Here is a 12,560-nt window from a genome sequence, read left to right as displayed (position 1 = left end):
AGCGATCCTCCTGCCTCAGCCCCTCAAGTAGCTGGGACTACAGTCACATGTCACCATACCTGGCTAATTTCTTTCTCTCTCTCTCTCTTTTTTTTTTTTTTTTTGTAGAGATAGGATCTCCTTATGTTGCCCAGGCTGATCTCAAACTCCTGAGCTCAAGTGACTCACCCACTTCGGCTTCCCAAAGTGCTAGGATTACAGGCATGAGCCACTGCGCCTGGCCTCATAAATCTTATCTGCATACACAGACTCAACTTCCTCACCTCCCCTCCTCTTCTCAGTTCCTTAAACTCAGGCTTCTTCCTCCAACAATATGACTCCAACCCAGGATATCAAGAAGCTGCTGCTTACTTACAGCTCTAGTTTTATCTTTCTCAAAGCCCCAGCAGTGAACACTTTGCACCATTTTGTCCTTTCCATTTCGTCCTCGGTCATTTTTTGTCCTCCTCTTACTCAGAGAATTGACAACAGGTCAGTATGACTGCATACAATGAAGCAAAAGATCGGCGGTAAGTGACTTGTGTACCGTCGGCTTCCTGGATGGATCCTCCGGGTGTCCCAGGCATTTCCACACAGAGTAGCCACAGCTAAGGGAATACTTTGTCTGCTGGAATCAGTTCATCCTCCCAGATCCCCAGGTAGCCTTGGCTCCTCAGCCTGACACCTGGACACGCACCTCACCTACACCCTTGCCCACATCCTTCCAGATCCACCTCCTGAACATCTCTCAAATCTGCCATTTTCTTCTTTTCTTTCCAACTTTTATTTTAGATTCAAGGGGTACATGTTACATGGGTAAACTGTGTGTTGTGGGGGTTTGTTGTACAGATAATTGTGTCATCCGGATAATCAGCATAGTACCCATAGGTAGTTTTTCAGTCCTCACTCTCCTCCCACCTTCTACCCTCAGATAGGTCCGGTGTGTATTACTTCCTTCTTTGTGTCCATGTGTACTCAATGTTTAGCTCCCACTTGTAAGTGAGAACACAAGATACTTGGTTTTCTGTTCCTTCGTTGATTCACTTAGGATAATTGCCTCCAGCTGCATCCATGTTGCTGCAAAGGCCATGATCTCAGTTTTTAGCAACTGTATAGTATTCCATGGTGTATATGTACCATATTTTCTTTACCCAATCCACCATTGATGGACATCTAGGTTGATTCTATGTCTTTGCTATTGTGAATAGTGCTGCAATGAATGTGTGTGTGTCTTTTTGGTAGAAGGATTTATATTCCTTTGGGTATACGCCCAGTAATGGGATTGCTTGGTGGAATGGTAGCTCCGTTTTAAGTTCTTTAAAAAATCTCCCGACTGCTTTCCACAGTGGCTGAGCTAATTTACTTTCCCACCAGCAGTATAAGCATTCCTTTTCTCTGCAACCTCGTTGGCACCTGCTATTTTTTGACCTTTTAACAATAGCTGTTCTGACTGGTGTGAGATGGTATCTTATTGGGTGTTTTTAAAAATTAAATTAAAATTTTTTTTGACAGGGTCTCACTTTGTCACCCAGACTGGAGTGCAGTGGCATGATCTTGGCTCACTGCAACCTCCACCTCCTGGGCTCAAGCAATTCTCCCACCTCAGCCTCTCGAGTAGCTGGGACCACAGGCTACTGTGGTAATTTTTCACCACCCTTGGCTAATTTTTGTATTTTTAGTAGAGATAGGGTTTTGACATGTCAGTCAGGCTGGTCTTGAACTTCTGCCCTTAAGTGATCCGCCTGTCTTGGCCTCCCAAAGTGCTGGGATTACAGATGTGAGTCACGGCACCTGGACTTCATTGTAGTTTTAATTTGCATTTCCCTAATACAAATCTGCCATTTTCATTCCTGGTGTGGCAAACTTGTACGTCATTAACCGTACCTGGAGTATTATATCTACGCTGAATGCCTTATCCCCCCTTTCTAAGGACACCTGGGAAAGCCTTCTGAAATCCACACACACTTGAACATCTCCCTGACCTGCTCAAGACTATTCAGATTTACAAAATAGGCACCAAACTCTGTGCTATGGCCCCAACCACCCAGGCCAGGGCTGTTTCCAACCCATGAGCCCTCAAGGGATGGTGAAGGATGACAAGGCCCCTGATGCAGAAGAAGAGCCATTTTATTAGGTGAGGCACATGGGATGCTACACACGCCTGGTGGGAAAGGAGAGGGAGCAGGTTCCTCGGAGAGAAGGCAACTGTGTCATCTTCCAGCACATGGGCCAGCCATCTGTGAGCACTGGGAAGCTGGGCTAGAGGGAATGGATTGAGCAGCAAGAAATAGTTCTGTTGGGGGAAGACCCTAATCAGGATGGAGACTCAAGGTCAGTGAGTGTTACTGGTATTGACTCATCGTCAAACTCATGCCCCAGAGGGACAGGAGGAGGCTGAGACCCTGGGCAAGGCATCAGGCCTGGAGTCAGGGCTCTGTGAGCATGTGTTTGAGTGAATGTGTGTCTGTGTATCCACGTGTACTTGTGTGTGGTGAGTCCACTGATGTGTGCATATGTGTGAGTGTGCTGGTGTGAGACTGTGTGCATCTGTATCAGTGGCAATGTGTCTGGGCATTTGTATGTGTGTTTCTCTTGGTAGCTGTGTTGCTGTGCTGCCTGCATCCTTCCACCTCTGTCAGCTTTTCTGTGGATTTCTCTGTGTATCCCTGTGTATACCTCTGTAGATGTTTGTCTCTTTCTTTGGATGTCACTGTCTCAAGCTCCCGTCTGCCTTCTACCAGGAGAAGAACAGCCAGCCCCCAAAATCCTGGGGTGTGGGGAGGGGCACTTACCAGCTCAGCAGAGGCCAGGCCTCTTCCTGGAAGGCTTAGACCTTGATGACAAACTGTAGTCCATGGATCAGCATGTCTAAACAAACAAACAAACAAACAATAAAAAAACAGACAAAAGTCATGATCTCAGCGTGAAGGAATCCACATTCCTCAAGGTGGGGGGCCAGGGAATGGAGGCCTCTGGAGATCCGACTGTGTTCAGCATGCTTGGAGGAAGCCAGGCCTCCTTCTACCAACCAGCCCAGCTGTCCTCAGTGTCAGGGCTGAGGCAGGAGGCACGGTGTCTATCTCAAAATTATCTGGATTATTCGGGGGAAAATGAAGCCCAAAATAGAGAGAGTTGAGGCCAGAGGGACCTAGTATCCTAGGGTGTGCAGGGAAAAAACTCTTTGGGGAAGTTGCTGCTCCTGCAGAGAGGGACAGAGGGCTTGAAAGCAGGTACTTACTGACAATGTCATGCACCAGGGTGATGTCCAAGCCACTGAGAACCTCATTGACCAGAGGGCACACCTGGCCAGGGGCAGAGAGGGGAGTTAGGCAGAGTGGCACCCTGGAGCAGCAGAATCCCTAGTGGGGGTTCTCTGGGGGAAATTTCCTGTCGTTTTTCTGTGTAAAAGTGATTCTAAGCAGTCCCACAGATCAATGGTCACACATGCCCGAGGAGAAACTGGAGGCATGAGGGATGTTGTGAAGGGCCCCAAATCACACAACAAGCCCAGTGTTCACCCTGTGACATCACATCTGATTCTAAGTGGAGTGGAGTGCCCTGGTTATAGGAGACACCTAAGCATAGGTTGGAAGACTGTCTGTGGCCATAGAAGGCTGGACAGGGAACTTCTCCAATTTCTCAGAACAGGGGCCAATCCATTTCAGCTTCAGTGTGGACAGGCAGGGCCTGGCCTAGAGCAGAGACTCATCAATGCATTTGGAAAGATGTAAAGAAGAAACATGGACAGATGGATCAATGGACAAATAGATTGATGAATGGAAGTTGCTTATCAAATTGAGGGACTCGGACCCACTCAGCTCAGGGCTTTGTTTTAGTGCAAGAAGCTCTAAAACCTGAGGATCAGGGGATCCCCACCTTGCCCACTTACGTTGCCCTGAACCAACTCAGGCAGGACTTTATTCAAGATCCCTGTGAGGCTGTCCAGAAGACCTTGAATGGGGAGGGGGCCAAGTCTGAAAGAGAAAAGTCATGGGTGATGCAGGGACCTGGAGATAGTGTGGAGAAGGCTCCAGAGGGGGCCACTGTGAACCCCACAGTCTCAACACTCAGTCACTAAAGCCAAGCCTTGTCTATCTACACCCATGTGCAGGCCAACAGCAAGGGTCCTATTGAAAGAGAGTTACATTTGTGTACAGCAGTGAACACACAGGTATGTGTAGGATAAACACATGGTTCTCAGAAAAAGCAGGTGCCAATAAGGCTTTGCAGAGTCTATAAATGAATGGATACTACTTAGTATGTAGTTGTCATTATGATCCAATGAGATGACACATGTGAACCCCAATGTATGTGTTCATTAAAAGTTAACCACGTGGGCAACTTTTGCGTAGTAGGTTTGACACAGTCTCCCCATGTGACAGGTAACTGAAATAAATAACCTAGTTGGGATCCATGTCTATTTTACCCCTTACTGGGACAAAGCACTTTCACACCTATTATCTTGGTAGATTCTATCAATAACTCCAGTGCAGTTCCATATTGCAGATAAGTAAGCTTAGAACTAAATTGGAGAAGCACTACTCAGGTTCACACAGGAAGCCCTCTATCCCCATTCCTCTGTAATATGCAGGGCTTAAACTCCAATTTCTTGTTGCTAGATCCAGCATAAAATTGGTTAGCTTGGTCTAAGAAGGAATAAGTACTACTTATCTATCTCTATCATCTATCTATCTATCTATCTATCATCTATCTATCTATCTATCTATCTATCCATCCATCCATCTATTCATCCTTCTCTCCATCAACCTAACCATCTAACCATCTGTCTGTCCATCCATCCATCCATCCATCCATCCATCCATCCATCCATCCATCTTTCCAAGCTCCCTCCTTCCCATCCATTTTCCCACCCTTTCAGCCTCTCACTCATCTATTCTGTCATTGTCCCAGCTTTCCAATCATCCATCCAGCATCACACCCTGTCATCTCTGGGCAGGAGAAGCTGCTCCTCTGGCCTCACCCATGAAGCAGAGAAATTTGCAGGCTTCCAGGGGAATGGATGCAGTCACCAAGGACCAGGTGGATCCTCTCCTGCTTATCTCTCACAGCTAAGATTTCTGCAGTGATGTTCAGCTTCACAGCCAGCCTCAACAGACTTGCACCAACCAGGGGCCTGCAAAGGAGACAGCCCCACTGGTATCTAGCTCCATCACATTCCAAGGAAGAGGGTTATTTTCTCCTTGCCAAGAATGCTAGCCTTACCTCACTCCATCTTGCCCACAGTTGTACTTATCTCATTTTCTAGCAGGAGAAACAAAGGCTCAAGAGGTCAAGTGAGTTTCCCAAGTGACCCAAGGCCACTTAGCATAGCAGCAAATGAGCTGAAGTTGGAGGCTCAGGTCTGTTAGACTCCAATACCCCCGCTATGGTTACCCATGGTCACCAGGGTCTCCCTTGGTAAGCCATCCTCTCACCCCCTCTTGGGACCCACTCACGTATTCACTTGGAGCTTTATGCCGAGAGGGATGGTGACATAGAGACGGTGGCCATCAGGGCTCTGCACAAGGCCAAGTTCCAGCAGCTGGGGGTCAGTGACCTTTATGCTGTCCAGGGAGTAATATTGGAGGGGGAAACATCAGCTCCTCTAGCTCCAAACCCAGAAACCATCTTTAACCTAACAGTACCCATCCCAGAGGTAGAGCTTCCCACCCAGGATAGGGAGATGGGAGGGGAGTCTTGCAGCCTAAGCCACATGGGTTCTGAGTCACACACCAGGTCTTTTCCAGCCTCTGCCCTGGAACAGATCTGACACACACACAGGGCCATTTCCTCACCTCCAGTCTATGAGGTATTCAGGACAGCAACTGTGTCTGGATTATATTTGCATCCTGTATGCCAGCTAAGAGCCTTACAAAGAAAATGGCTACTTCATATTAGTTGACTGGATTGATGGGAAGGTGGGTAGTGGATATGTGGGTGCATGGATGGAAGAGTAAGTGATTAGGTAGAAGGATGGGTAACTGGATGATGGATTGGTCAGTGGATGAATGGATGATGCAGGTGCAACTGGAAGTAAATCTGCACAAACATTTATGGGTAAGAATCACCCACCCTGTCAGGTGGCCGATCACCAATGTTTATCATGGGGATTGCAGAGCAGGAAGTCAGGGAGAGTGCAGAAAGGGTGGAAGGAAGCCATTCTCCCATTGTCCTATCTTTCCAACCATCCATCCATCATCACACCCTGTTGTCTCCAGGAGAAGCCAGCCCTATGACCTCACCCATCAAGCAGGGAGGCAATTTGATGGGTGAGGCCATTCACTGAGCCAGCCACTACGCCAGGTGATTTACACCTTTTCCAGTCCTCCCAGTACACTTTCTCTGTGGGTTCTATAATCTATATTTTACAGATGGAGAAACCAAGCACAGAGAGACAGGGTGTCCTGTCCCAGGTCATCCAACAAGTATATTTGAAAATCGAAGTCAAGAAGTCTGTCTGTCTCCAAGTCAGGGAGCGAGACCCTGGGTGGCTAGGATTTTGGAAATGGCTTTGATGCAGTCCTATCCAGGAACTAGGCTCTCCCGGCTCACTGGCATCGAGCTTCCATTCTTGCTTTTTGCTTTGCGAGGTCTTGGGTGTCTCATGGGAAGCACCATGTTAGACCTTTCCATGGACATCACACTGTTCTTCATCACATTGATATCATCAAGGTGGGAAGGTTACACTCTCGCTTACATCAAAGGCTGTCTGTGTTCTAAGGGATTTCACAGATGCAGAGAACAAAATGACCACACTGTAGTGGGAATAGCCTTGGCTTTGGAGTTAGGATAGTAGAGTGAGAGCCTTACTCACTTGGCATCACTCTAGCAGCATGAACACAGGCACCTCTGTGCTTTGGTTTTCCCATTTGCAAACTGGAGATTATTAAACCGACCTCAAAGGGTTGTGGTGAGGATTACAGATGATGCTAGGGCCTCAGGACATGCCTAGAACTGAGGGCATTGCTGGTTTGGGGAGGATTGGTGTCCCTGCCAGACTGGAGATGGGTCTCAGAACTGAGTCCTGGCTCCATCTTCAGGCCTCTCCCTCACTGCTTCAGGGTCACTGCCTGGGGCTGGCAGATCTTCACCTGGGGTTCCCTGGCAGAGACCAAAGCTCTATTTTAGGACAACTCACTCAATGATGTTGTTCAGGCCAGGGATCACTGACGTCACTTTTCCAAGCAGTCCCCCAAGGAGGCCACCGGAAATACCTCCTCCAGGCTTCAGGATGTCCAGGAGTGGAAGGTTTTCCAGAATGCCCAACAGGCCCCCAGAGAGCAGGCCATTGCTGAGGGCTGGAAATGGGTGTAAGGGTCTCTGGGGGTCAGATCTGACAATTCCAGATCCTCAGGCCCCCTCCCCCATCCAGCCCTGTCCCTCTCCGCTTTGCAGGGTTGGACACACACATGCACACACACACACACGTACATACACATACCTGAAAGAGGTTGTCACATACTCACCATTTGTCAAGCTTCCTGCAAGACCTATGGGACTCAAGGGCAGGGCTGGTTTCACAGGCCAGGGCCGGGCTGGATTTACATTCAAGGGCAGGGTCTGGTCCAGGGGCACGGGCAGGCCTTCAAACTGGGCCATGGTCTGGGCTAACAGCCCGTAGAAGACAATGAGGCCCCCAGTTTGAAACATCTTTGCTCTTAGTATCTGTGGCCAGAATGACAAGTCCAACATGGCATGGGCATCAGAGAGGAATTTATCTACCACCTGCCCCTGACACCTGGGGGTGGAGTTGTTTGCTCCCCAGAACACCAGGAGGTCACTAGTAATAGCTAACACTGCTGAACAATTTCTGCTTGCCAGGCAACAGGCTGACTGCTTTACACAATTTCATCTTCATCACAACCCTAAGACATGGGCACCTGTTACCTGCATTGCACAGGTGAGGACCACTGATCAGGGGCCTAAAAAGGAGACAGCCCCACTCCACCACATTCCAAAGAAGAGGGTTTTTTTCCTTCTCGCCAAGAATCCCAGCCTCACCTCACTCCATCTTGCCCACAGTTCACTTGTCTGATTTTCCAGTAGGAGAAACCAAGGCTCACAGATGTCAAGTGAGTTTGCAGTTGGGAGTTTCAAATAGACTCCCATCCCTTCTTGAAACCCACTCATGTACTACGGAGTGTGGGTAACTTTCACCAAGGTCACAAGTACATAGTGGACAGAGGATTAGAAGCTAGAGCCAGGTGAACCCTCTGTTAAATTAAGTAACCATCAGATTTATTCTCCAATCGGGCTTGCTTCAATGGTTTGAATCATTGCTGCTCTTCAGACAAAGCAAATGAGAAGCGTTAAACATGCAAGTGCTAAAGAATTGAGCTGTTTTAGATCATCCCTGTTCAGTCCTTTGGCCTGAGCTCAGGCCATGATGGTTGGTGGATGCCCTTGAAAGGCACACAATACAGGAGTTGCATGGCCACAGCCACCATCTCATGCAGACCTGTGTTGGGGAATTCCTGGGGCCATCAAAGTCTTCACTGCATACAAAGAACCAGGGGACCAAAGAGGGGTAGTGACTTTCCCAAGGTCATACAATAAATTGATGGCAGAGCTGTGGTTGAAGGCAGGTCTCCCAACCCGCCCCTCACCCAACACACAAACATGTATTCTATCATTTTCACACCTTTCTCTTCTCCTTCAAGCTGCCCTGGATGGAATTCTGGTCAACCCCGAGGTTTGGCTTGCAGACCTCTCACAGGTCTATTTGGCAGCCAGCAAAGTTGTCCAGAGCCAGCACTAGTACCTACAATTTGGAGACAACTGGCAGCTTTGTGCAAAATTCCATCTATTGACTGACTCAGCTAAAGCTCCATCCTTGTGGTGGAAGGCTGGAAATGAAAGGTCTTTTGGTCCAAAGAGCCAGTTGTGCCCTTCTTAGGGAGGTAATTTTGACCACAGCCTCTGAATCTCTTTTGGGCAACAGACCCTTTATGAATCCAATGGAAGCTAAAGATCCTAGTCTCAGAAAAATGCATCAAAATGTATAAAATTGGGTGAAGAATTTTAGGAGGTTTCTGGATCATCTGTATCCACATTGGTAACCTCAAGCTAAAACTTATGTCTTAGAGGCTTTCATTTAGGGCATTAATAGTGCTCATTTCTATATCAATGTTACTGGTCTCTTATGACAGCAGAGCAAATGGCCATCCCCACATCCCTGACATCGGCCAGGTCTGTTTCTCTTGCACGGCCCCCAGTGAGTGATCTTGAGTACGGTCTGCCTGCCCCACAGTGAGGAGCCTGAGATCCCTGCTGTCAAGGGTAGCAGAGGGGCTGCAGAATGGATGGCTCTTACCTGGACTTCTTAGAGGTCTCAGCAGCTGTCCTGGTCTCCTCTCTCTCCCCCACTCACTTCTGCCGAGGAGGCAGCCTCTTTTATAGTATGGGGACCAGGAAGCGTGTGTTGGGTGATGGGTTTCTAAATAATTGAGAATTCTGCAATCTGGCAGTGTCTTTCAGGGCTCTCCAAAGTAAATAATTGCCAATCACATTAGCAGGTGAGACAGTTAAGCTATTTGGTCGACAAGATAAACAGAGAAAAATCTGAGATGGGATGTTACTCAAGACTTTATGGTTTCCTGAGCGGAGCCAAGGTTGGGGACCCATGCTCCCAAGGTAGCTTGGAGCATTGAAAGGAGGAGCCAGATAGACAGCCAGATAGAGCCCAGGAAGGGACCTCAGTCTCATCTCTTGGCCCTTTTCCTCTCCTGCTTTAATTTTTTTGCTCCAATTGGAGGATTCTTTCTCCTAAAATGTCGAAAGAGTCACACTGCATCCTAATTCTGGGGTATGTCTCCATTCCACGGCATAGGTCTCCTGTTTTCAGAGCCCCTATTGCACGTCAGGAGCTCTCTGTCCTCGTAAGAACCCTGAGAGGCAGAGTTTACTGCTCCTCTTTTATAGAGGAGGAAACTGAGATCCAGTGGGGACAAGTGCCCAAAGACCCAGAGAGGGTGCAGCAGAGTTAGAACGCAACTCACCGGAGAATGAAAACAACGGAAACAACAAAATCAACACCAACAGCAGACACTAGCCGAGCTCCTGCTGTATGCCTGGCCTGCCGTGGTGTTCACATGCAGCATCTCACAAAATCCTCACAACCCCGTACTCCTATTCTATAAGGGGGAAACTGAGGCTGAGTGTGAGGCGAGCTGTCCAGAGACGCACTGCTGGCCTGGGGTGAGACATTCACACTCGGGTCCTTTCCCTGAATCACTGCGCTGAGAGATGAAGGTGCCTCCCCACACTTGCTGGCCATTTTGATTTCCCCACCTGTGAACTTTACGCTTTCATGCTTCCCTTTTTATTTTTTAAAATTTCACTTAATTTTTATTTTATTTTTTGAGACAGTCTTACTCTGTCTCCCCGGCTAGAGTGCAGTGGTATGATCTCGGCTCATGACAACCTCCACCTCCCGGGTTCAAGCGATTCTCCTGCCTCAGCCTCCTGAGTAGCTGGGACTATAGGCGAGTGCCACCATGCCTGGCAAAGTTTTTGTATTTTTAGTAGAGACGGGGTTTCACCATGTTGGTCAGGCTGGCCTCGAACTCCTGACCTCAGGTGATCCACCTACCTCGGCCTCCCAAAGTGCTGGGATTACAGGCGTGAGCCACAGCGCCCGGCCACTTCTCTTTTACATCCTGGAAAAGTCTCTCCAGGTTCCCAGGCCTGAGGGATCCTTTGGCATCCTGGTCTCTATCCTACCCTTTCTTCTACCTTTCCCTAAATGGAGTAATCAGGCATTTAACCCCACCACTGGGGCCCTTGGAGTCTGTTTAGCAGATGAAAAAATGAAGACACAGGAAGCCCAAGGTCCTGGACCAGTGAGCGCAGCTCTTACCCTGCAAAACCTAACACCTTATAAGCAAAAGTGGAGAGAGAAGGAAGAAATGTGCATTTATTAAGCACTGACTGCATGCCAGGTGCTCTCCATATTTGAACCTCATCTTCTTCAGGAGTGGTTGGTATTGTTGTCTCTCATACATTGGATGAGGAGGCTGAGGATCAGAAAGGGTGACTGCTTCCTGGGGACACACAGCGAGGGAGTGTTGGAGTCAATTGACCCCGCCACCCTCCGTGTCTGTCTGAGTCCCTGGTAATCAGTGGGCCACACTGCCTCCTTCACACTAGGCCTTCACCGGCCTGCTCCACTGCTCTCCAGAGTCTGGGTGGTGCTTCCAAGGGTTTGGGGCCGTGGCTTTGAACTTAATTATCCATTCAAGGTACTTGCTGGACTCTGCCCATATCTTGGACATGGCAGTCATCCTCACAGTGGTCCCATCGTATAACTCTTGTGGGTTGGGTCAGGTTGCTACTATCTTTGTGGGGGAAACTGAGGCAGATAAGGCAAGGAATTAGTAGAGTTTGTGCAGCTAGTTAATGAAAGCTTACACCCTCTGGTTTGAGGCCAGGAGGCTGTGTCTGTATTGCAGCAGAAAGTGGGTGAATTTGGGCTCAAACAGCCCTGGTTCAAATCCTACGACCCTGGGCAAGTCAGTCCAGTTCCCTGAACTTCATTCAGTTTCCTCACCTGTAAAATGGGGAGAATAAAATCTGCCTCACAGGGCTATGGGGAGATGATGTCTGGGGAGCTGGTATGAATCACAGTTCATAAACTCAGGCGTCCACACATCTTTCTGATTTATCTATACTTTACCATTTCAAATGCCATTTTGCTCAGGAACAGAAATGTCCCCATTTCCCCCTGGGGTTTCATGTCTGTGCTAGGGGCTTTGTTTGTACCAAGGAGGCTGCCTTTCCCTGTTTTTGGCTGGCAATGCAGGAGACAGCCATGTGCCATCTGCCCCTAGATTGCAGAGACACTGTACTTCCCTCCTGGTGAAAGGTCCCTTCGGATTTAGCATTTACTTTCAACTCCTTTGTAAGACACAGAATTGTTCTGCTGTTCACCAGTTCCTTGGGCCTGATACAGGACTGTGAGGGGCTGCCCAAGCCCACCTGCCTGGATCCACCTAGACCCTCCCATTACCCTTCTCTCCCTGGGGTCTCATGCCCTCTTCTGGCTCTGGGAGGGAGCATGAACACAGACACCCTCTGTCTCTGGATCCCATACATGTGCTTGGGATTCTGTTCCCTCCATCCCATGCTCAGGTCTGCCTGGGAGCAGCAAGGGACAGAGGCACCATCAGAACCCACCAGAACTATGCTCCTTCCAGTTCTCCTGGACCCTCACACTTCACCAACCCAACATAGGGCATTTTCTAGTCTTGTGGGCAGAAAGACTTGCTTCAGCTTCATTGTGTGTGTGCTGTTCTCAGACTCTCCTATGCCCTGAGTTTAACAAGTCAAAAGCCAAGACTATAAAAACAAAAAAACTTACAGTAAAATTGACTTCTTTTAGTGGTATGGTCCTTTGAGTCTTACCACATGTATAGCCAGCCACCATTATAATCAGGGTAAAGAACAGTTCCATCCTCCCAAAAAGCACTCTCATGGGTCCCTTTACAGTCACACCCTGCCCCCATCTGCTGGCAACCACCTGTTTGTTTTCTGTCACTACCACTTTATCAAAAACCCAGGCTCTTGAAAGTCAAGAGCCTTGT

The 12,560-nt window shown here is 48.5% G+C and overlaps 1 protein-coding gene across 3 annotated transcripts; it reads right to left on the bottom strand.

Annotated features, from left to right (window-relative positions):
• Positions 1-2,088: 2,088 nt before the first annotated feature.
• Positions 2,089-9,347, bottom strand: BPIFA1 (BPI fold containing family A member 1). 3 transcript variants are annotated; one of them, XM_054467077.1, is made up of 9 exons: positions 9,293-9,347; positions 7,446-7,644; positions 7,118-7,277; positions 5,436-5,543; positions 4,961-5,113; positions 3,869-3,953; positions 3,218-3,281; positions 2,772-2,847; positions 2,089-2,288 (listed from the first exon to the last, which is right to left on the bottom strand). In XM_054467077.1, the coding sequence occupies exons 2-8, from the start codon at positions 7,627-7,629 to the stop codon at positions 2,807-2,809; spliced, it is 795 nt and encodes a 264-aa protein (XP_054323052.1). In that variant the 5' UTR covers positions 7,630-7,644; positions 9,293-9,347; the 3' UTR covers positions 2,089-2,288; positions 2,772-2,806. The 3 variants fall into 3 exon arrangements, with proteins under 3 accessions (XP_054323052.1, XP_054323054.1, XP_054323055.1); XM_054467079.1 differs by having other exon boundaries at positions 2,089-2,272; XM_054467080.1 differs by having other exon boundaries at positions 2,089-2,233.
• Positions 9,348-12,560: the final 3,213 nt, after the last annotated feature.

This window comes from Pongo pygmaeus, chromosome 21 (genome assembly GCF_028885625.2).
Source record: "Pongo pygmaeus isolate AG05252 chromosome 21, NHGRI_mPonPyg2-v2.0_pri, whole genome shotgun sequence".
Lineage (NCBI taxonomy): Eukaryota > Metazoa > Chordata > Mammalia > Primates > Hominidae > Pongo > Pongo pygmaeus.
The sequence above is the reverse complement of the archived record's forward strand: the minus strand, read 5'-3'. Positions and strand labels throughout refer to the sequence as shown.

Excerpts from the sequence above, each read along its gene's own strand:
- BPIFA1 (XM_054467077.1), bottom strand. The coding sequence starts at position 7,629 with ATGTTTCAAACTGGGGGCCTCATTGTCTTCTACGGGCTGTTAGCCCAG. Across the intron at positions 5,114-5,435 it reads ATAAAGCTCCAAGTGAATAC|GCCCCTGGTTGGTGCAAGTC; the intron begins GTGAGTGGGTCC and ends TCTCCTTTGCAG. Across the intron at positions 3,954-4,960 it reads CAAATTTCTCTGCTTCATGG|ACTTGGCCCCCTCCCCATTC; the intron begins GTGAGGCCAGAG and ends TTTCTCTTTCAG.